The sequence below is a fragment of the Salmo salar genome, chromosome 10 (assembly GCF_965601325.2).
Source record: "Salmo salar chromosome 10, fSalSal1, whole genome shotgun sequence".
Lineage (NCBI taxonomy): Eukaryota > Metazoa > Chordata > Actinopteri > Salmoniformes > Salmonidae > Salmo > Salmo salar.
In genome coordinates, this window is record NC_138300.1 from 90,344,173 (window position 1) to 90,366,665 (window position 22,493).

General features: G+C 43.4%; 1 protein-coding gene across 4 annotated transcripts; it reads left to right on the plus strand.

The window, feature by feature from the left end:
* The first annotated feature begins 406 nt into the window (after positions 1–406).
* Positions 407–20,937, plus strand: LOC106560820 (membrane-bound transcription factor site-1 protease). Of its 4 annotated transcripts, none has more exons than XR_006757021.2 (23): positions 407–743; positions 2,479–2,605; positions 6,569–7,116; positions 9,318–9,578; positions 10,978–11,232; positions 11,363–11,473; positions 11,587–11,813; positions 11,902–11,969; positions 12,107–12,209; positions 14,491–14,642; positions 15,714–15,875; positions 16,034–16,178; positions 16,306–16,494; positions 16,735–16,907; positions 17,117–17,232; positions 17,428–17,584; positions 18,350–18,474; positions 18,617–18,694; positions 18,817–18,957; positions 19,093–19,224; positions 19,333–19,433; positions 19,617–19,747; positions 19,927–20,062. XR_006757021.2 is itself a non-coding variant. In XM_014124150.3 (23 exons), exons 3-23 carry the CDS (start codon positions 6,927–6,929, stop codon positions 20,142–20,144), a joined length of 3,261 nt encoding a protein of 1,086 aa, XP_013979625.3. In that variant the 5' UTR covers positions 411–743; positions 2,479–2,605; positions 6,569–6,926; the 3' UTR covers positions 20,145–20,937. The 4 variants fall into 4 exon arrangements, 3 of the variants coding, with proteins under 3 accessions (XP_013979625.3, XP_013979624.3, XP_045544159.2); XM_014124150.3 differs by having other exon boundaries at positions 411–743; positions 19,307–19,433; positions 19,927–20,937; XM_045688203.2 differs by having other exon boundaries at positions 412–743; positions 10,978–11,187; positions 19,307–19,433; positions 19,927–20,937.
* Positions 20,938–22,493: the final 1,556 nt, after the last annotated feature.

Consider the following 22,493-nt stretch of genomic DNA (forward strand, 5'->3'; position numbering starts at 1 on the left):
AGGTTTCTAGGGTTAGAGTAGAGCAGAAGTTGTCATGCTGAGGCAGTGAAGAAAGTAGAGGAAGATGGGTTAAGGGGGAGGAGTGGTGAGAGTAGTAGAGATATACCAGTACAGAGCGATTGGCCAAAAAGTGAAATAAGTTTCAGTAAGATTGGATTTTTAGCATTTATAGCAATGGTTATTAATTGTACTGCAGGGATGGATCGGAAGTCTCAGGAAATTGAGTTTGTGGTGGCAGATGCAGAGATGTATTTGGGTGTGCAGGACTTGACAGCAGCAGAGGTACAGTATGTGTTGAGTGGTGATGTCCAATCCCTTTAGGGTGATGGCATGAGGTTGGAATAAATACATTTAATTAGTGGATTAGGGGGGTGTTCATTTATTTTATATAATTTTGAAATTAGTGAGTATAGTGTTAGATGGTAGGGTATTTATTTAGTACATTTTTCTATTTCAAGTAAAGTATAAGGGAGTTGCAACACATCGGATGCCAACCGCCGTTAAACCCCATAAAGAAGAAGTGCAATCTCCATCCCATCCAGCAGGCATGGCTAGATAGCTAATGTCGTAGCCTGGCGTAGAGGCGTCTCTGTTGCTGCTGAATGATGATGGTTAAGCTATCTGAACGTCAGTGTTCTGCGGCTGTGAAGTTATTGTTTTTGATTGAGACCAAGCCAGCTACCAATCTCACTAGCCAATACCATACAATATGATATTACATTATTCACGCTGGCAAATTAAAGGTGAGTATATCTTTCAACCAGGTAAAATGATAACGTTAGCTATGATAGCAGAATACTTGCAAGCTAGCTTATGTGTGTTAGCTAGCTAGCTGCGTTTCACGCGACGAGAGAAACATTGATATGTTGACACTGTCGGCTACTATGGGCTAGATAACTAGCTATCTAATAGCGGGCTAGCTAGCCAATGGAATGTATTTTATCGAAATGCTTCATTTGTTAGTTAGTTGACTGGCAACCGTGAGCTGTGCAGCTTCGCAAACAGCGTATTGTTGGGAACTTCAGTGCGTTTTAGCAAACGCAGCTGTGGTAGCGGTATGCTATGTAGATAATATAATCACAACAATAATATCTAATTTAGCAGACCCTTTTATTAAAAACGACTTAAGTCATACGTGCATACATTTTCTGGATGGTCCCGAGAATCAAGCCCACTACCCTGTCCCCTTACGAAAAATATTGCTGCTGGAGTGAAGTATAATTAGTGATGGGGAGTCGACTCAAATCGATTCCTTACCCGTCGAATCACGGTGTCGACTCCTAAGATTCAGTATTTTTTTTGCAACGGAGGAAACTATTTTCTGTAGCCTACTTCAAGAACACAAAGTATTGCGTATTTCACAGCAAAGAAAGACCGGGCTAGGGGGGAGAGAGATGGGAAGGTCACAGCCAGGCATAGGTAGGCATATCGGCCACCAGGCAGACAGTCAGAACCGTGCATCGGTAATCAAAAATATGTAGTCTATCGCAATGCTGTATTTCGCAATTTCTGGTATTTTAATGACTCGCGCAAATTCAGTAAAGTAGGGGCTATTAATGAGTATGCTGAGTTATTCTACACACAAGACCGAATAAAACAATTCGTTGAGTTAATAAAGCTGCATACAAACATGATCTCTTTTTTGCTTTCTTGAGTAACTCCAAAATGCAGGTGTTTCAGCCTAGCCAGCCAGCGGAAAATAAGGAGCGTAAGGGTGGTCATGTTCTCTAGTTGCGCCGTGATTGGCTCAGTGTTCTCACTCATGGGGACAGTGCAAAATCTATCGGGAGAGCTAGAAAATTCAAGCCCCTTGGGTGCTGCCAAATAGTTACATTAGAAGTGCCCATCCAAGAAGGCTCAAGGTAATTGGCCACAGGTAAAGTGACGTCATCACGTTATCTACAGTAGCTTTGATTGTCAACATCACGCTTTCAAAATATTAGCTAGCAAGCTAGCAGTCATTATCATGAATCAAGTCGACAATCTACTGAAAAATCCTTTACAATCCTTGTCATATGAAGATAAATAATTAAGAGGAATTATAGATAAAACGTATCGGTGCTCATCGGCCATTGGACATAAACATTACACAAGTTGGAAATTGCAAATTCAACAATGAGTAGTTTGGAAGGAATCAGTGGCTAACTGCAAGCATAGCAAAGCAATCACTAGCCTGCTATTCAGTGGAGTGGGTGTGGTCCCAAGTCTCAGTTTAAGGGTCTCTTTTCCAAGATTAAAAGGATAAATATTCAACATTGACCATGCTGTCAATCCAGCATGCTGCGCTCAAAACAACTGGAAACCACGAACTGGGAAATCTGATTTTAGTGAGTTCAAAACAACTGGGAACCCAGGAAAAAAAAAGAGCTCCGACTGGGAAAAGAAGTTTTGAACGGTCATCCAACTAGGAATTGCAAGTCAGGAACTCTGGCCTCTTTCTAGAGCTCCATCATCATGATTCGACCTTGTTTTTTTCAGAGTTCCCAGTTGTTTTGAAAGCACAATAAATCTAGAGAATGCCGACTTTGACCAAGTTTGATGACAAAATTTGCCCCCGGAGGACCTCCACGCCACCTTCCTGTTCAAGTGAGCACATCACAACAAGGTGAGTCCAAAAATGCCTTGTATGCTGCTGCATAAATTATGTAATATGCCCGGGAGATATGTATACTGTCTGTAGATAAGAAAGTAATACTAAGTGTATGTTGTGTAGTAAGCTGTTAGTAGCCCATGTGCATCACCTTAATCATTTTGTCACATAACCTGTTTTAGAGAAATGTAATCATTGAATATTGTAAGAGCTTTCATTGTCTGCTTATATGCCCCTTTATTTTTTCCTACGGTTCTGAGTTGGTGTACAGGGAGAATACTGTAAGAACGGCCCATGTTCTGAATTCTGTCGCTGTACATTTCAAAAGTGCTGAACAAATAGTTATATTGACTCCGTCCTAGCTCGCTCATTAATGTCTTAATCTAAATTACGTTTCGCCTCTTATCCGCTCGTCAACAGCCAGCCAGGGTTTTGTTAAATAAGTTATAGGCAATACTTTTTATTGCACATTTAGGCTTAATAAAAATTATGCTTTGGCTATGTTCAACTTCAATTTACTGGCACTATGAAGAATAGCAGCCATACTCATTGTTAGACTAATATATACTTTTGGTGAATTTACAAGGCATTGCTAGATACAGATTACAAAAATAAAGCCTATGCGCACGGGTTCTGACTGTCTCTCTACCTGCCCCGATCCTCTCTCCCTCGCCTGCTCCTCTTTCTCTTCGCTGTGAAAAAACGCTAGTGTGTTTTGGTCTTTGGTCTGTTGTGTAGAATAGCTCAGCCTACTAATTGATAGCCCCTACTTTAGTGACATTGCAAGCCAAGAAATGGCTAAATACAGCATTGCGATAGCCTACGTCTTTTGATTACCGATGCACAGTTCTGTCTGCCGACATGCCTACCTACAGTATGCTTGGCTGTGCCCCTCCCATCGCAATTTAAATTTAAGGGGCTTTATTGGCATAGGAAACATATGTTTATGTTGCCAAAGCAAGTGAAATGGATAATAAACAATATAAATGAACAGTAAACATTACACTCACAAATGTTCCAAAGGAATAGACATTTCAAATGTTACTTTGTCTGTATACAGTGTTGTAACGATGTGCAAATAAAGTAATTTTGGTTCAGTCAGTGGTCAGGTATTCTGCCACTGTGTACTCTCTGTTTAGGGCCAAATAGCATTCTAGTTTGTGCAGTTTTTTTATTATTTTTTTGTAGCTCGCTCGCTTGCTCTTTGCTGTGAAAGACGCAAGAGTTTGTTTTCTTCAAGTAGTCTACGGAGAATAGTTTCCGCCGTTGCAAAAATACAAATTCTTAAGAGTCGGATTCGATTCCGCTATCTTGACATCCAGAAATGGGAGTCGACGGGCAAGGAATAGAGGAATCTATTATTTTGGAGTCGACTCCCCACCACTACTCACAGGACCTGTGCGTTTGCAGAAAAACAGTAGGTTTTTAGGGATGGGATAAACAATTTAGTCCAAAACTAACAAAACACCACAAAATATTGTCACAGTTCCCTGTGGCTCAGTTGGTAGAGCATGGTGTTTGCAACGCCAGCATGGTGTGTGCAACGCCAGGGTTGTGGGCTCGATTCCCACGGGGGACCAGTACAACAATTATTTTTTATTTTTTAAATAATAAAAAAATGCATGAAATGAAATGTATGCATTCACTACTGTAAGTCGCTCTGGATAAGAGCGTCTGCTAAATGACTAAAATGTAAATGTCATATATTCACAAACTCTACCAAATGTTTTCGGCTGGGAAGCATGCGGACGCCTCAACTCTCCACCTGATCAAAGAACATGAAATCACGCTTCTGCTTAAAAGCCTACTGAGGCATGGAATGCAATAGTTCGAACATGTCGACCATGTCCTTTTGTGTATAACATTACATTTGTAGGCTACACCAGACAAAGGCATTCATCACCGATCAAGGAGGGCAAAGCAGCAGCTGAGTACTGAGCACCAGCTACGTAGGCAGCGGATTGGGCAGCAGCTACGGGAAAAAAATATCCTGCACATGCACAGAGATCTTTCTCTTTAGCCAGGCAAATTGAGTTTCCAGAAAATACGGAACCGCAGCCACTCCATTTATAGTTTTGTTTATATATTAGTTTTTATTTCTATTAGTTTCAGTTTAGTTTTCAGATCCATTTTACTTGTTTTTATTTAATGTTTTAGAAAAACATTTCTATTTCGTTTTTATATTATTTAGTTTCAGTTTTCGTGTTAGGAACAGAAAGTAGCCTATGTGTGGGAGGCTAGGAGACATTTGTGTTGTATATGTTTTGGGATGTAACTTCTAACAACTTGAAAACATGACTCTTGTCCCAGTTCATTTGCAAAATAAAGTTTTGACCCACATGGTTCTGATTCATCTTTATTTTTGAGGAAAATTGTTCCAAGAGGGGATGACGTACCCAGAGGTTTGATGTTGTTTTCTCATGTCAGCTCATGTTAACACGTGGCTCTAGTCTAATCTGACTTAATGGACCACACACACACCACACCGACTGTTGATCTGCCGTTTGTTCGGCACGGTGTGTTTTAGGGACCACTCACTGGTGGATGTCTGACTAATTACGTTTGGCACTCAGTTCAGATGTGCTAAGTACTCTCGGGACGACTAATGCTACCAGTGTGTCCAAGCCTTTACAGCCCTATTTTTAACCCAGCAGACTGTTCCCAGCCGGAGCCTGAACTAGTTTGGGTCTCAGAAAGCCCCATCTGGTGTGCACAATGGGAGGGAGAGAGCTGTCCATATATTCCAGGAAAAGACTGCCTTAGTGGTATAATGTCTTTGGAAGGGTCTATACCTCAGGATGCCGAAGGGAAATTAAACCCCACCTGTCCAGGGTCTGTGATTTAGAGGGTGGGGTTTTAAGGCTCCTGACCTATCCCAATGATGAGGGATTTTTTTTCCCCCTTAGGGCCAAGCCTTTGTGGCTGAGTTTTGGCATTTCCCCGGATTTCCTTGCAAGAGTGGAAGTCAATTACGTCAAAAGAGCGTTACCAATGCTTAGAGGTCCCTTTGACCACCCCATTCCGATTTTATGTCGCCTTGTAACTACTGAAATTACATTGTACAATAGTTTACCCTTCCAAAACTAGGCTACATAGAATCTAAGTATACTGAATAAAAATGCAACATGCAACAATTTCAAAGATTTTACTGAGTTAGTTCATATAAGGAGATCAGTCATTTGAAATAAATAAAGCCCTAGTCTATGGATTTCACATGACTGGGCAGGAGTGCAGCCATGGTTGGGCCTGGGAGGGCATAGGACCACCCACTGGGGAGCCAGGCCCAGCCAATCAGAATGAGTTTTTTTTCTCCACAAAAGGGCTTTATTACAGACAGAAATTCTCCCTCCCCTCAGACGATCCCGCAGGTGAAGACGCCGGATGTGGAGGTTCTGGGCTGGCGTGGTTGCACGTGGTCTGTGGTTGCGAGGCAGGTTGGGTGTACTGCTAAAATGATGTTGGAGGCAGCTTATGGTAGAGAAATTAACATTCAATTCTCTGGGAACAGCTCTGGTGGACGTTCTTGCAGTTAGCAGAACAATTGCACGCTCCCTCAACTTGAGACATCTGTGGCATTGTGTGACAATTGTACATTTTAGAGTGGTCTTTTATTGTTCCCAGCACAAGGTGTACCTGTGTAATGACAATGCTGTTTAATCAGCTTCTTGACATGCCACACCTGTCAGGTGGATGGATTATTCTGGCAAAGGAAAAATGCTCACCAACAGGGATGCTAACAAATTTGTGCCCAAAATTTGAGAGAAATAAGTGTTTTTGTGAGTATGGACAATTTCTGGGATCTTTTATGTCAGCTCATGAAACATGAGACCAACACTTTACATGTTGTGTTTTATATTTTTGTTCAGTATTGATTGATTTGATTGGGGAATGGAAAGCATGAAGTTGCTGATGCATATGTGTGCATTAGATTTTATTATGTTCTGTTAATATGACAATGTGTCTTCCATTTCATTCCAGGTATTTGAGGAAAAGATCTGCAGGGGAACTCTCTAGACTACACAACCACCGTCCTCATCTGCCTCTGTGGATCTCCTCTGTGTGTGAAAATGGATCCCTGATAGTTGCCTGGCTGAAAGATCAACACACTGGACTTTAAAGATGGAGAGGAAACGCAGAAAGAAATGAAAGATGCTCAGGCCGTGTGCAAGAAGGGCACCGATGAGCGCTGGACATGAACTATGTTGTTGATGATTGCCATAGCCATATTTTTGTCTTGTCATATGTTAAAAAAATCTCCCCTGGCTGCTAGGAGACCTGCTCTGGGCTTGGAGGGATACAGACTATTTCTAGTGAACAGAAAAGGAAAGCTTGGACCATGACCCTGGTGCCTATATGTTTCTCCATACTAGTGATTCTGCTATGTGGCAGGTTCATTCTAGCGGGGATAGAGGAAGGGGATGAGGCTGCATCCTCCATCTACTCTTCCAACCCTGATGAGACCCACAGTTCCAACTGCTCAAGTCTCACTGTGAAACTGAAGTTTTCCACCAAAGTAGTCGAACATGGTAAGCTATGTTACTGTAGTTTACATACTAGAACACCAATGCCAGGCAGCTAATACTGAGGGCTGCCTCTTGGCTACTACTATGGAACTTCTGAAAAATCTTGAGTGACATACAAGGTCCTTAGTCCATACTCACCATTCCCTAACAACACCTTGTCTTGTCATTATTTGGGTCAAAGCCAGATCATGTTTGTGAGATATATTCAGGCCACATTCTCTTTACGGTGATTGCCATTTACGACATGTAAGTCAAGTTTATCTTTCTGTTTTATGGTGTTTGTTCAATGAATTGTCACTCATTGACCACAGACTGATATCACAACGTGCACATGGCAGGACTATCACTGTCAAGCTTCTCTACTCTCTGGCTGGAGGTTCCCATATGGCTTGGCAGACTTTATCCCAGGGTTATTCAACTCATAGCCTCAACGTCTGGAGCCTGCTGGTTTTCTGTTCTATCTGATAATTTATTGCATCCACTAAATCAGTTCCTGATTAGAGGGGAATAAAAAAAAAAAAGCAGTGGAACTGGCTTCGAGATCCGGAGGTCATGTTTACACTTGACACTTACATGCGACTTCTTCAATCAGAATCGAAGATCGCATTGAAAAGACTGGTCTAGACGCACAAGTCGATTTGTGGTCGGATTGTGTACAGATCTTGCGGATTTCTCCTTAGTCCGGATGCAATCAGGCTACCGAAAGCTCGTACAGTGGGCGACGTCATCAGCACTACTCCCACAAGTCTCAAAGGTGTGTTTTGGGACCAAGAGGCACCTTTTAATTATAACTTGGAGGAAATATTTTCCTAGTGTGTGATGAACGTGTTTGCTGGACTCATAAATGCTAGTCGTCTAGCTAATATTTAGAAAAAGATTGTTTGGCTGGAGTTATGCTAACCTGTTTGCAATCCCTTTAGCCTTGCTTGCTGGCTTGCTTGCTGGCTTGCTTGCTAGCTGGCTAGCATGCTAGCTGGCTAGCATGCTTGCTGGCTAGCTACAGTAGTTAGCTACAGTAGTTAGCTACTGCCATCAGTTGTTGTGGTATTGTCATATTTCACCTATTCCACCGTTTGTAGAATGCATGCTGCTATTTGAATATGGCGCCGGTAGACTCATTTAAATGTAGGTGTAGATGCATGACATGTTCGGAATTCCATGGTCAGAATACTAAAGCTGCATGAACTGTCAAGTCTAGACACGGCCAGAGTTGAGTTTGAGGGCTTTAGCTAAACTGTTGTTGGATCCTTCATTGTTCTGTGGAGTATTCATTGGCTGTTGTCCCAGAGCGTACATACCACACTCCTTCCACTTAAATGTGCAGTGCTTGAGTCAGGGTAGTCTGTCTGGGGTGCATGTCTGTGCAGCCCTGCTGGCTGAGCACCATGCCTGAATATAACATGGTATTTATATTCCGCAGGCCTATTTTTCAATGAATTCCTACTGACCCAATGAGAGCAGTGCATTGTGAAGCAGGGCGAGGGGTCATCATGACAGAGTGGTTGGGCTAAGCGGTCAAGATCATGTGACGGGCCTTGTGCAGAGTTAATAAAGAATTGGCTTGTAGTTTTGTCTCTGCCAACACATTCGTACTAAATTCATGAAAGTTAAGCTGCATTGGTACCACGCCCCAGGGGTCTGTGCAATTGTACAATGGCACAATGTAGCTAACTGAAAGTTATTCAGTATGATTTCATTCTAGACCTCCTTTTGTCATCCATTGCTGTTCTTATGGGCTTTTATTTCACTGTTTTGGTTATTTTCGTTTGCTCAATGGTTAGTGTTAATTCTCAAGAACTGTGTAGTCATCTAGTTAGATGTTATTGAAGTTGTTTGTCAGTCAAACGTAATGGGGCTTTATATTTCCCTATTGCAATTAAGTGACAGCAGAGGAACTGCTAGTATAACGCTGCACTATTGTGTCCTTTAATCCAAGGGAAGTGCAGACTTGAAGGGTATCACTGTACCAGCCCAGAGATGTAACCGGGCAATTTTCTTTCTAGAAACGAGAATATTACAGTGACTGTAATGGCAAACCCTGAGGTTTATGGACAACTTAAACCAATGGAGTAATTCGTTTTACCTATATCTCTCTCCCCAAATGGCAATGCCACATATAAATCCGTTGACATTGGAATGTCCCACAGCCGAAGCACAACTACCCTGGAGATGTTTAATGATTACCCTGTTCTCTCTTTTTCCAGAGTACATTGTGGCATTTAATGGCTATTTTACAGCCAAGGCACGCAGTCACTTCATCAGTAGTGCTCTGCGGAGCGCCGAGGCCCTGGACTGGGGCATCGTGCTCCGGGAGAACCCAGCCAGTGACTTCCCCAGTGACTTTGAAGTGGTGCAGATCCGCCAGGCCTCTCACAGCAGCCTGCTCACCCTGGAGGACCACCCCTACATAAAGAGGGTCACGCCCCAGCGCAAGGTGTTCCGCACACTCAAGTATATGCCTGACTGTGAGTCTCCATCTCCACTCAGCCCTGCTTTTCTTGTTTTAACTGATCCATATACTTTACGCTTTGTCATATGGACTGTCCCCATATCCCACGTGTGTGTCAAGTTGTATAGCTGCCCTCCGGTCCTGTTTTTCTGTGTTTGATCACCCCCCCCCCCAAGTCTTTCCCCCTGGTAAACTCACCATGTTATTGTCCCTCACTTGAAACCGTGTCATGAAACTGTTCGATCTCACATGTCCACTCACCAAACTGCTTCCATACACACAGCCTCCTTTCAGTCAGTTGGTGCTTATTTTATCTCTTCTACACAGTAGCTTTAGTTTGGTCAGTGTGCTTTTGTTTCAGTGCTCCAGGCAGTTTCAGTGCTCTGTTCTGTCACTGTGTTTGGACATGTTAGACGTTTAGCAGGGATCATATATCATGCAGCACCTACCTCCTAACCAACAGTGGGGCAGCTCCAGAGCACTGTTTGTGCCCGGGGATTGGTAGAAACTCCTCTCAGGATCTGGGTTGGAATGAGAGTGCTGTGTCTGGGCACATTGGAGCCTCCTCCACCCCAGAGCCCTAAATAGTCCTCCTCCCACCACCTAGTCTGCATCTGTAGTGCATCTCCTGGATCCACTCACAACCACAATGACCATGCTGCACTACAAACCAACACCAGTACCACTAACTGCCACCAATTTAAACATGATTTAATTGAAAGGGGACATTTAAAATGAACTTGATGGAAGGGGAGTGCACTTAAAATCACAGTGCTCTCCTTTCGTGATGTGAGTTGATGAACCTTTTCATCGTTTTCAGTGATGTTTTATTCCATTGACATTAATCAGACTAAAGTTATCTCCACATGTTGACCTCCTGGATCCATTTAGAGGTGGTAATAATTATGAGTAGGCAGTGGCGGTATCATCATCTGTTGGAGTGACTGTAGGAGAATAGAGTGTAATATAATTACACTTCATAGTGGAGACATCAGCAGCTCTGTCAGTGTCACTGAAGACTGTTAGTGCAATAGGGCCATTTCACATGATTCGATCAGTTGTGCTTGTTAGTCACCCACCACCATCTCCTATATCTTGTCTCTGAATATTGTAATGGTCTGGTCACGGAGTGCTGTTTCATTTGGAACCCAATCAAGTTCAACGAGCTCATGTATTCTTCATGATTAACTAAATTCAGTAGCTCGTTAACATGCAGATTATTTTAAATGAGAACAAAAGAGGTTACTTCACTGTATGCAGAATAGAGAGATTTCCTATCACATTGGGGAGCTATCAATTTCTCTCAATATTGTGCAAACACTACCAATGTATGACTGAATGTTTGTTTTTCACTCTTGGCCTTTTTCAGCAACGATTGTTCTTGACGTTTTCCTCTTGTCATCCCTGCCCATCAGCGCCGGACTCCGGGGCACCCTGCAACAACAACACCCGCTGGACCCAGAAGTGGCAGTCGTCCCGGCCGCTGCGCCGGACTAGCCTGTCTCTGGCCTTGGGCTTCTGGCACGCCACGGGCCGCCACTCCAGCCGGAGGCTACTGAGAGCCATCCCTCGACACGTGGCCCAGATACTGCAGGCTGATGTCCTCTGGCAGTTGGGACACACCGGTGAGGACAGACAGCAGGGGACACTGTCTGTCTGGTTAATAACAGGTTGTGTGTAAACAGTTGAATGAGTGTGTTTGTGGTTGTTTACATTAACGTGTCTTGTGTACATCTTGCAGTTGTAGTTTGTGTACATTTATTTGCTGTTTGATTCTAACTGTCCGTATTCTCTGTGTAGGTTCCGGAGTGAAGGTGGCTGTTTTTGACACAGGACTCATCGAAAAACATCCACATTTTAAAAACGTGAAGGAGAGAACCAATTGGACCAATGAAAATACACTTGATGATGGTAAGATCATGGGTACTAAGTTAACCCTCTCCTCTCCTTGTGTTTTAGGAATGTGATCTGTTTCTGTGCTGTGGCCATTGACACTAAGGTTGGTCTCGTCCTTCTCTCTCCAGGGCTGGGACATGGTACTTTTGTGGCAGGGGTCATTGCCAGCATGCGAGAGTGCCAGGGCTTTGCCCCTGACTCTGAGCTTCACATCTTCAGAGTGTTCACCAACAATCAGGTCTCCTACACCTCTTGGTTCCTGGATGCCTTTAACTATGCCATTTTGAAGAAGATTGATGTCTTAAACCTCAGCATCGGCGGTCTAGACTTCATGGACCACCCCTTTGTTGATAAGGTGAATAATAAAGAATCCCAAAAGCATTTAAACTGATTTACTTTTCTAAAAGTTTTTTTTACTGAAAATGTGTGTTTGTGTGTGCCAGGTTTGGGAGCTGACTGCTAACAGAGTGATCATGGTCTCTGCCATTGGGAACGATGGACCACTATATGGGTGTGTTCTGACACCGAGAGGAGGTGTGGTGGCCAAAAGGGCGTAGCGTTGATTATTACAAGATACAGATTCGTTTAAAGGAAAGCCAAGATGAAAATATATGTAAAATAATAATTACAACTCCATATGTATCCTAGTACCCTGAACAATCCAGCGGATCAGATGGATGTGATTGGGGTCCGTGGGATAGATTTTGAGGACAACATTGCCAGGTTCTCCTCACGGGGGATGACTACATGGGTACGTCCCACTAACAGCATAACCTCTCAAATGTTTATCTCAGTGTACTCTTACCTTTCACAGTAATAGTAAACTGAACTCTGTTCCCCAGCTTACCTGTTATCAGTTCCACACTAGACATCTAACCCTGTGATCTGCAGCCCCCGTCTCTGACACTCAGCCATAAGAAAACACTGAGATGGAGGAATTGGATGTTTTCGGACCGTATGGCAGCATATGGCACTTCATAGCCTTTTTTTTGTGGGACATATGACAATGTTTGCATTCCTCATTTATATCTCAGTTTACTTACTTACGGCACTGCCTACTCCTGATCATTTGTTTTTCAAATAATATGAGCAAAAGGTATTTTGCTTTGTCTGGGACGCTAAACCAGACAAGATAAAGAGAATATGAATTGGGTGGGTTGAGATTATTAAATATAAAAGCACTAAACCTTAATCTAAAAGTTTCACTTATACAAAAGTTTTGCATGAATCCTAAATGGTTCTCAAGTAGATTACTAAGAAAAGCTTATCCATTGTTTAAAAATGGCCTTTATGCCTTTGTGCAGATTGCCATGTCTCATTAATTGAAAATTAAACCTTTTTCAAACAAGCATTGCAGAGCTGGTTTCAATTTCATCTCCCTGAAAAGATAGAACAAATATTACAACAAATGTATGGTTGAACTCAAATGTGCTGGTTGATAAGAGCTGTATTTATGGAAAATATGTTTTAAAAGCTATTTAAAAAAAAAAAAATGATATTGTAAGTTGGGATGGTGGAGTTATGTCTTTTATGGAGTTATCTGCTCAAGATTACAACAAATTGATGACAGCATTACCTGGTAGGGACCTGGTCTGTCCAATATAAAGGATCAACTGGCGGAGGAATACAAATAGGAAAGTGTACCAATTTCATTTGAGGACTAGGATGTTGACAGCTGTGCCATACAGATTGCAAAATAGTTGGGAAGAGATTTTTGATGTACCTATTCCATTGTACAGGGTGTATGAGTTGATATATAAAACAATGTAAGATTCAAGACTTTGTGCTTTTCAGCTAAAATGATTGTACAGAATTCTTGCTACCAACAAAATGTTGAACATTTGGGGCATATCATCGCAGTTCTGCAGATTTTGTTGTGCGGATACAGAATCAATAGATTTGTTTTGGTCTTGCCCTCAGGTAGAATGTTTCTGGTCTCAGGTTCAGGAATGACTGAAAAAGCATTCATCTAAAATTGACCGTAGAAATAGCTTTGTTGGGAGACCTGGTCAGTCATTTACCAATATACTAATACTCTATTTAATTTTAGTCATTTTTTCTCCCCAATTTTGTGATATCCAAATTGGTAGGTAGTCTTGTCCCATTGCTGCAACTCCCGTACGGACTCGGGAGAGGTGAAGGACGAAAGCCAGGCGTCCTCCGAAACACGACCCTGCCGAGCTGCACTGCTTCTTGACACACTGCTCACTTAACCCAGAAGCCAGCCGCACCAATGTGTCGGAGGAAACACCGTACAACTGGTGACCGAGTTCAGCGTGCATGCGCCTGGCCCGCCAAAAGGAGTTGCTAGAGCGTGATGGGACAAGGACATCCCGGTCGGCCTAACCCAGATGACGCTGGACCACTTGTGCACCGCCTCATGGGTCTCCCGGTCACGGTCAGCTGTGACACAGTCTGGGATCGAACACGGGTCTGCAGTACCTTAGACTGCTGCGGTCTAAGTAAAAGTATTTTTCTTCAACTCTCAATTTGTGGATACTATTCGATAGATTCAAATTGTATGCTAAACATCACAGCATAGTTGAAAGATGTATGAAAATCTGAAGAGGGTGGCCAGCAGAGATCGGTGGGATGGGCTGAGGGAAGCTGAGGGTTGGGATGTGGAGTTGCTGGGCGGGGAATAGAATGACGGTCAAAGATAAGTAAGAAAAGAAATAGTGATACGTTTGTTTGAATGACACTAATCTAATGCCTGTATGCCTGAGGCTGATGCCGCGCAAGTGTTTGTACGCGTGTACACATGCATTCACACGTGCACAGGAATTATTTGTATTTTATTATGTTTTTTTTTTCGGGGGGCAAGGTTTTTGATCTTGTGGGAGATTTGTTGACGTGCCCTTAAGCAGGGCGTTGCTTCTGTGGGTCGCTCTGGATGGGAGTCTGTTAGATGACTGAATGTAATGGAAATGTTGAGCGGCTTCGCTGCAAGTGTCTTTTTTTTTCTCCCATGTTCCCTCTTCCCCCTATACTCACTATTTATTCAACATGATTCTCTCTGCCTGCTGTTTTAGGAGCTGCCCGGGGGGTATGGCAGAGTGAAGCCTGACATTGTGACCTATGGCTCTGGGGTGAGGGGCTCAGGGATGAAGGAGGGCTGCCGCTCTCTCTCAGGAACCAGCGTAGCATCACCTGTGGTGGCAGGCGCTGTGACCCTACTGGTGAGGTGAGTTCTTAAATTCACCTGTTAAGGTACAGATTGTATGTTCATGTGTGTGTGTGTGTATGAAAAAGTCTGTGGCTTGTTCCTTGCCTGGCTGTCTACACCTTTTTCCCCTGGCCCCTCCCTCCCGCATGCTCTTAGCACTCCCCCACTTTCTCCACAACACGCATACACAATATATTATTCATGGTCAAACTTTGCTTTGTGAGAGAGACGTTGTTGCTTTTTGTCTGTGAGCAGAATAACTTCAGAACATACTCTAACAAGGAGTGGCTGCTGCATTCCCTACCAGAGGCATTATTCGTTTCTGCTGAAACATGGCTAATGGTGAACATTCTTCTATAGTCTGCCAGCAGTTCACTCTCAATTTATTTGGTTCAATAATTACCATTACAACACATCTCAATGGGTCGTCATACATCTTGTGTCTGTAAACATTATGCTACAGTCTGATGTATAGGCCTAGTAGCATTAAAACATTTGATAAGTTAGTCTACTTGTCCTGCAGTTTCTGAAGGAGGCAGTTTCTGAAGGAGACACCTTACTCAGCAGTATTTCTTTAAGAGACCATGAACACCTCATTCGCAGTGTTAGTGACAGACTAAGTGTTATCGGCTGAATTGCAACAATTGTTTTCAGGTTCAAGATGCAGTTAAAATTTAACAGAAAGACTGTGTCAGTGGTCTGATGATGCTGTTTTTTCCTGTGGACCGTTTGGGATAAATGAAATCGATAGATATCCTTCACTTCAAAACAACAAGGACACAGACATTTAGCAGTATCAATCTACTTTCCATCCAGGGAAGGAGCTGACACACTTTCACTTTTATCTCAACTTATGGTTGTCTCTTAAGATACAGACTGAGTTTAATTCTCACGTCTCTTACAAATGGGTTTATTGCACCTCCATCTCTCCTTCTGTCTGTTTCTAAAACCTCATCCCTCTCTTTCTCATAGCAAGCTGTTGAGTCCGATGGAAGCTCTGCTTTTTATTCCTCATCTTTATTGATCATTGAAACATAATGCAAAGTTAATGTAATAGTTGTTAATAACCCAGCTGTGTCCCTCCTACAGCACGGTGTTGAACAGGGAGTTGGTGAACCCAGCCAGTATGAAGCAGGCTCTGATCTCCTCAGCACGGAGGCTTCCTGGAGTCAACATGTTTGAACAGGGCCATGGAAAACTGGACCTCATCAGAGCCTACCAGATCCTCAACAGCTACAAACCCCAGGCCAGGTACTGCACACACACTGCACACTCATCATACACTTTGTTTTACATAGTATTCACTTTGTTATATGTTCACTCTTTTAACTTCTTGAAAGGTTCTAGCAATGTCCAGCGGTCCACTTTCATAACTCTGACCTGATCATGTTGATATTGTTTGTCTTTAGTCTCAGTCCCAGCTACATCGACCTGACTGAGTGTCCCTACATGTGGCCTTACTGCTCCCAGCCCATCTACTACGGTGGCATGCCCACCATCGTCAACGTCACCATCCTCAATGGCATGGGTGTGACTGGCAGGATTTTGGACAAGGTTTATTTTGTATTGAAGGCTTTAGGTCGCATGTCAAAACATAAATAATATAAATTGATCTGACATGCTGTGTTATTTTTGTGTCATCCTCCCATTTGTTGACATTCTCCTTTCTTGTGCTCTCCAGCCCATCTGGCAGCCTTACCTACCACAGAATGGTGACCACATTGATGTGGCAGTCTCCTATTCGCCAGTCCTCTGGCCCTGGGCTGGATACCTGGCAGTCTCCATCTCTGTCGCCAAGAAATCTGCATCATGGGAGCGGATTGCCCAGGGTCATGTGATGGTGACCGTGTCTTCGCCTGTTGGGAATAATGTGAGTAATAACCAGGATATGTTTTGCATAGTTACCATATCTCACCATTCACTTTTTTATTTTTATGTTATTTCTGTAATCTCACACTGCCATCCTCTAATGTAGATTTATAACCAGAGAGCACAATATTTAGATACTACTGTTAGGGTTAGTTAGCAAGCTACCTACTAGCAAAGTAGCTTGCTGTATCCTGGGTCAATGGTTCAATGTTCTGACCCTCATTGTTGTCTAATTCCTCAGTCTGAGGTGGATGGGGAGATGACCTCTACGGTTAAATTGCCAGTCAAGGTGAAGATAGTGGCCACTCCTCCTCGTAGTAAGAGGGTTCTGTGGGACCAGTACCACAACCTGCGCTATCCGCCTGGCTACTTCCCTCGAGATAACCTGCGCATGAAGAATGACCCACTGGACTGGTGAGTTCTTTGGACAACTATTTAGCTCTGTATCACTGTTTAGTTTTAAGAGAGAAGATTAGGCTGTTTGGGGTCATTGCAGTGCAATTCTTAAAACGTGCCTATAGAGGGTGCCATTTCAGAGCAAGCCAGACCTTTTTCCCCTTTACAATCATTGCTTTTTTTTGTGATTGGTGTCTTGATATTGGCTTTGTCTGAATAATTTGTAGGAATGGAGATCACATTCACACCAACTTCAGGGACATGTACCAGCACCTGAGGAGTATGGGTTATTTTGTGGAGGTTCTGGGTGCACCCATCACCTGCTTTGATGCTAGTCAATATGGTGAGAATGTTTGAAATCTTTGTCAGTTGATTGTGATCTAACATATTTTAGAGCGGGATATGGGGGAGCAGCACATGAATGAATGGCTTATCATGCTGTCATTGCTTACAGCAATAGTTCCAGTGCCTCCGCATGCATAGCAGAGCTTGTTTTTCTGTATCTGGTCTCGGGCTGACATTTCCTGTGTGTGTTTAGGGACATTGATGATGGTGGACAGTGAAGAGGAGTACTTTCCAGAGGAGATAACCAAGCTGCGGCGAGACATTGATAAGGGACTGTCTCTCATCGTCTTCAGTGACTGGTACAACATTTCTGTCATGAGGAAAGTCAAGTTCTACGATGAAAACACCAGGTAGGTATTATAACCCCACTTTGTATCTTCTCTGAATCTCTCTCCTAAAGACCTCATTAAAACATCAAAGGACAGACAGGGCGTCAAGCCTCAGCATAGCCTGTGTCAATAGGGGATGGCGGTAGCTTCGAGATTAGAAGAGTGGGACATCAACCAGAGGGTTGCCGGTTCGAATGCCAGTGCTGATGGGGTGTAAAATCAGGCACGAGAAAGCCGTCAATCTCAGGAGTCACCTAATGCCGAGGAACTAAACCAGGCGTCCATTTCCTTAATGCACACAGTTTTTGCTTAATAAAAATGTTAGACTACCACACTATTGTGATTTAGTAGGACCAGTATAAAGATAAGAAATCCATCGCAGATCTGACTTGCAAAGACTAGGCTGCCTTATCATATACCCCAGATTTCTCGCTTCAGAGCTATGTCTATGGTAACCTCATAAACAATTAATTTAGACGCAGCGTTTATTTGAAACAGGTGTTTATTTGCTGAAATGTATGCCGATGCCCAGCATATTAGCATAGACATGACGTCAGTCAAAACAAGACATGGTATCAATAACGAGACGAGCTGAAATGAGCCATCTACGATTCCCCCATGGCAGCTTCTTGTCATTGTTGCTAGCTATCTGACCATCTAGAATTATAGCAACACACTGCCCCATCGATACGTGCACATCGTTTTCGTGACGTCAGCTAACCCATCTGTTTTAGAATTGGCCTTTCATTTGTATCCCTTCTCATGGGTTGAATATGTTCTCCTCAGGCAATGGTGGATGCCAGACACAGGGGGCGCCAACGTGCCAGCTCTGAATGATCTGATCTCTGTATGGGGGATGGCCTTCAGTGATGGGCTCTATGAGGGAGACTTCACCATGGCAGACCACGACAGTAAGAACACACGCGCTCACACACCCTCATTCACTCGCTGTGTCACTCATTTGTGGATAAATCTAGAAAATGAATCAAGGTGAGATGGATTAATAAATGTTATATTATTTAGTGTAATGTTTAAACTCATCTGTCTCCTCAGTGTACTATGCATCAGGCTGCAGTATTGCAAAGTTTCCAGAAGATGGGATTGTGATTGCCATGACCCTAAAGGATCAAGGTATTGCAAACACCCACTTCCACCTGACAGCTGTTACCATGGAAATGTTGCTGTATATTCTTGTTTCTCTCCTTTCTCTTGTCTTTCTCACATATCCCCCCCCCTTTCTTTTTCTTCCTAAGGGCTGGAAGTCTTGAAGCAGGAGACTGCGATTGTGGAGGGTGTTCCCATACTGGGAATGTACCAAACACCGTCTGAAGGGGGAGGTCGGATAGCCCTTTACGGAGACTCAAACTGTATAGATGACAGTCACAGGCAGAAAGGTAGAGACCCCACCTGCATTTTCAGATATCTAAAACCATATCTGAGAAACTGTCAGTTATTGAAAATGTAAAGATTTAAACTTATCTGAAATGATCAGTTGGTGTGGTTTTGACCGTTGTCTCCCTCCCCCATAGATTGTTTCTGGCTACTGGATGCTCTCCTGCAGTACACCTCCTACAGCTTGACACCTCCCAGTCTCACCCACTCCAAAAGCAGGGTGGCTCCTCCCCCTGGCTCCGACCGCCCCCAGCCAGAGAGACTGGAGGGTAAGACAAAGCCTTCAAACATATCCAGCTCAGCACTTGTTTCAGCTTTACACACTTAGTAGCTATCCACCTCCTCCTCCAGGTAATCATCTATATCGGTATTCAAAGGTATTGGAGGCTCACCTGGGAGACCCAAAGCCACGCCCACTCCCTGCCTGCCCTCACCTGTCATGGTCCAAGCCACAGCCACTTAACGAAACGGCACCCAGGTGTGTGCCGATTCTCTAAGCCATGTAACAATGTCCCTACCCCCTGAAGTGTTTTTCCTTTGTTCATTTCCATCCATTTTCTATCAAACATATGGGGAGATTATTTTGAATACACTCAACTGTTAATCTCCTCCATATTGATAAGTAAGTGTCGTAACGTGCATCCATGCCTTTGTTACACAGTAACCTATGGAAGCACCAGAAGCTGCTATCTATTGACATGGACAAAGTGGTGCTGCCCAACATCAGAAACTACAGACCTCAGGTCCGGCCTCTGTCTCCTGGGGAGAGTGGAGCCTGGGACATCCCTGGAGGTGAGCATACATACCGAGTAGCATTATCACCTGCTCAACAGCACATGTTTCAGAGGTACTGTGTTCTGAGTCCGTTTGTAAAACTGTCTGGGCACTGTCCATTTTGACAATGCTAATATGTGTTGCTTCCTGCCTCCAGAGTTACTAAGTGACCGCTGACACCCATGTCATCTCCCCAGGTATAATGCCAGGATGCTACAACCAGGAAGTGGGCCAGACCATCCCCATGTTTGCCTTACTGGGAGCCATGGTTGTGCTGTCCTTCTTTGTGGTGCAGCTCACCAAATCCAAAAGCAAGCCCAAACAACGGAAACCCAGAGTCAAACGTCCAATTTACTTTCAACAGCAGCAGCAGCAGCAACAACTGGCACCAACAGGCAAGAACCCCACAGTGTGAGGCTGCCTTTCCAACCACCAGACTATTAAGCCAAAGTACACAAGGCCCTGAACTCTGGAAGACTATTGCTGAGATGTTGAGACCGTGTGTGCTTCTGCCTTTGAGTTGGGGCTGTTGGATGAAGATTCATAGGCAGTTTGTTTGACTTTGAAATATGCAGCCTACAAACCCAGTCAATGTTTTCCACAGGATCCTGCCTCCACTCTTCAAAGGAGCTTTTCTTTCCATTGACCAAATGGAGTTTGATTGAAATGTCTGTCCACTTTTTGTATTTGAATTTGCATCGTCCCCGATTGGCCTCATCTTCCCTGTGTTCTTTTAAAGTCAGATTAACTGGACAATTGATGTACTGATATCCTTATTTAGTACTTTTTGTTCAGGCGATTATGAGTTGCTTAATTGCTTGTCTTGTTTGTTTTAATATTCTGTATAATGAGCTCTGGTGAGGCATTCTCATATCCATCATGATTTAACTGTTAATGGAGTAGCATTGGCAAACTTTTCAAATTAATTATAAAGTGAAAGCCTTGGGTCCCTTGTTTATTTTTGTAATGTTTGTCATTCAGAAAATTAACAGTTGGGAAATCTGTGTTAAACTATGTTGAGGAAAGCTACGACGTGCAAGACCTTAATCTAAACTTATCCGAAGTTTAAGCTTTCAAAGGTGTTCTAATGTCAAAGATGACCCACGCCTCTGTCATCTATATACTGCCCCATCCCAAATGGCATGGGAATGATAGGCAGCATCTGAATTGATTAAATTATATTGTGTTTATCTTTCCCATTCATTTGACATTGAGCCATGTAGCTGGGTGCCTCGATGGATCTACACAACAGATGGGCATGGACCCATCTTCACAATAAACCACTTGAGGTCTGAAAGTGGTTTAAGTGTGCTATCAACATATGTGGCAACTGAAGATCAGTTTCAACAACAGCATCTGAAATGTAATCTTCAGCTAAAACAAGATGAATGGCCTTGTCATGATCTGTCAGCGTGAGTGAGTGGTATACAATCCCTCTTGGTAAAATAGCTGTCTTCCTATGTGGCTACATTCTTGATCAATGATCAAATATTTTACCTCAAAGTCATGGTCAAATAGTTTTCAAAGGACAACTCTTGCATTCATGTACTTTGGTGTTTGAAACTCTAGTGTCCCACACAGCGTCATTGTTATATATGAAAAGTGTGAATGCACCGGTTGGGATTTTCTACAGAGCTGCATTTTGATAAGTGGTTCACATATCAGAATAACTGTGTACAAATGATCTCTGTAGTGTAATCCCATACCAGAGATGCTAAAACTCCCCATCCCACTATAGCCTGCCTCAACTTCCATCAGAGCTGTCTTGAGGATCAGTCGCCTTGTCGCCCATTCAGTCGCGTCCTTGGTTGTGAAGTAGACTAATTCCATTAAAGGTGATGGGGGCTGGGCGGTCCTGCTAAATCCCCAGCTTGATCCACTTTTAATGGGGGAGAATAGCCTGTGAAAATGTCACTGGTCCCTCTCGGATGACAGCCCACAATGGATGCTAATTACCTGGAGAACATGGGAACTGACCCTGTGATCTGTGGTGAATGGATTTTTAAAATCTTGTGGCGTGAAATCACATGCCCTCTTTTCCCTTGGAAGGTTCCCAGCAGCCAGGAAAAGTAGCCAACGATTTCCCCTGCTGACATCTCCGAATATGACAGTCAGCAAATTCATACCTACAGGCTTCACCACCACAGACCTGAAGGGTATTCTACGATTGAAGCTAGATATACTCCGGGTTTTCTAAAGCTAGTCAGCTTCAGTTATCTTCACATTCTAGCTCCGGCTTCATCTGTTCTATGACGGTGGATATTGCTCGTACGACTGCCGCTAACTCTAGCAAGCTTGTAACTGCGTGTATGTCGAACGCCGAACTCTTCATTGAGACAATGCTGAAACATCAACCCAGGGGCACTGAGGCAGTGCCGCATTTTCATTATTGCCAAAATGAAAAATTATCTTGCAAATTCAGCAGGCTATGGTGTGAAAAAGGCTATTAGAAGTGCTGCAGTTAACCTTGCTTGAGTTAGTGGCAGCTGCACGATCAATATTCACCTTCGTAGTATGGGTGAAGATCACTAAAGCTTGCTAAATTTATAAAAGCTTGAGTAGATCTAGCTTCAATCGAAGTATACCCCTCTGGATGGCAGGGACCTCGGCCCTAGTGATGTATTGGGCCTTCCGCTCTCCGTACCAACCTCTGGAATCGCTTTGCGGTCATGAGCAGTGCAGTTGCCATAACAAGCGGTGATGCAGCCAGTCAAGATGCTCTCAATGGTGCAGCTGTAGAACTTTGAGGTTCTGAGGGCCCATC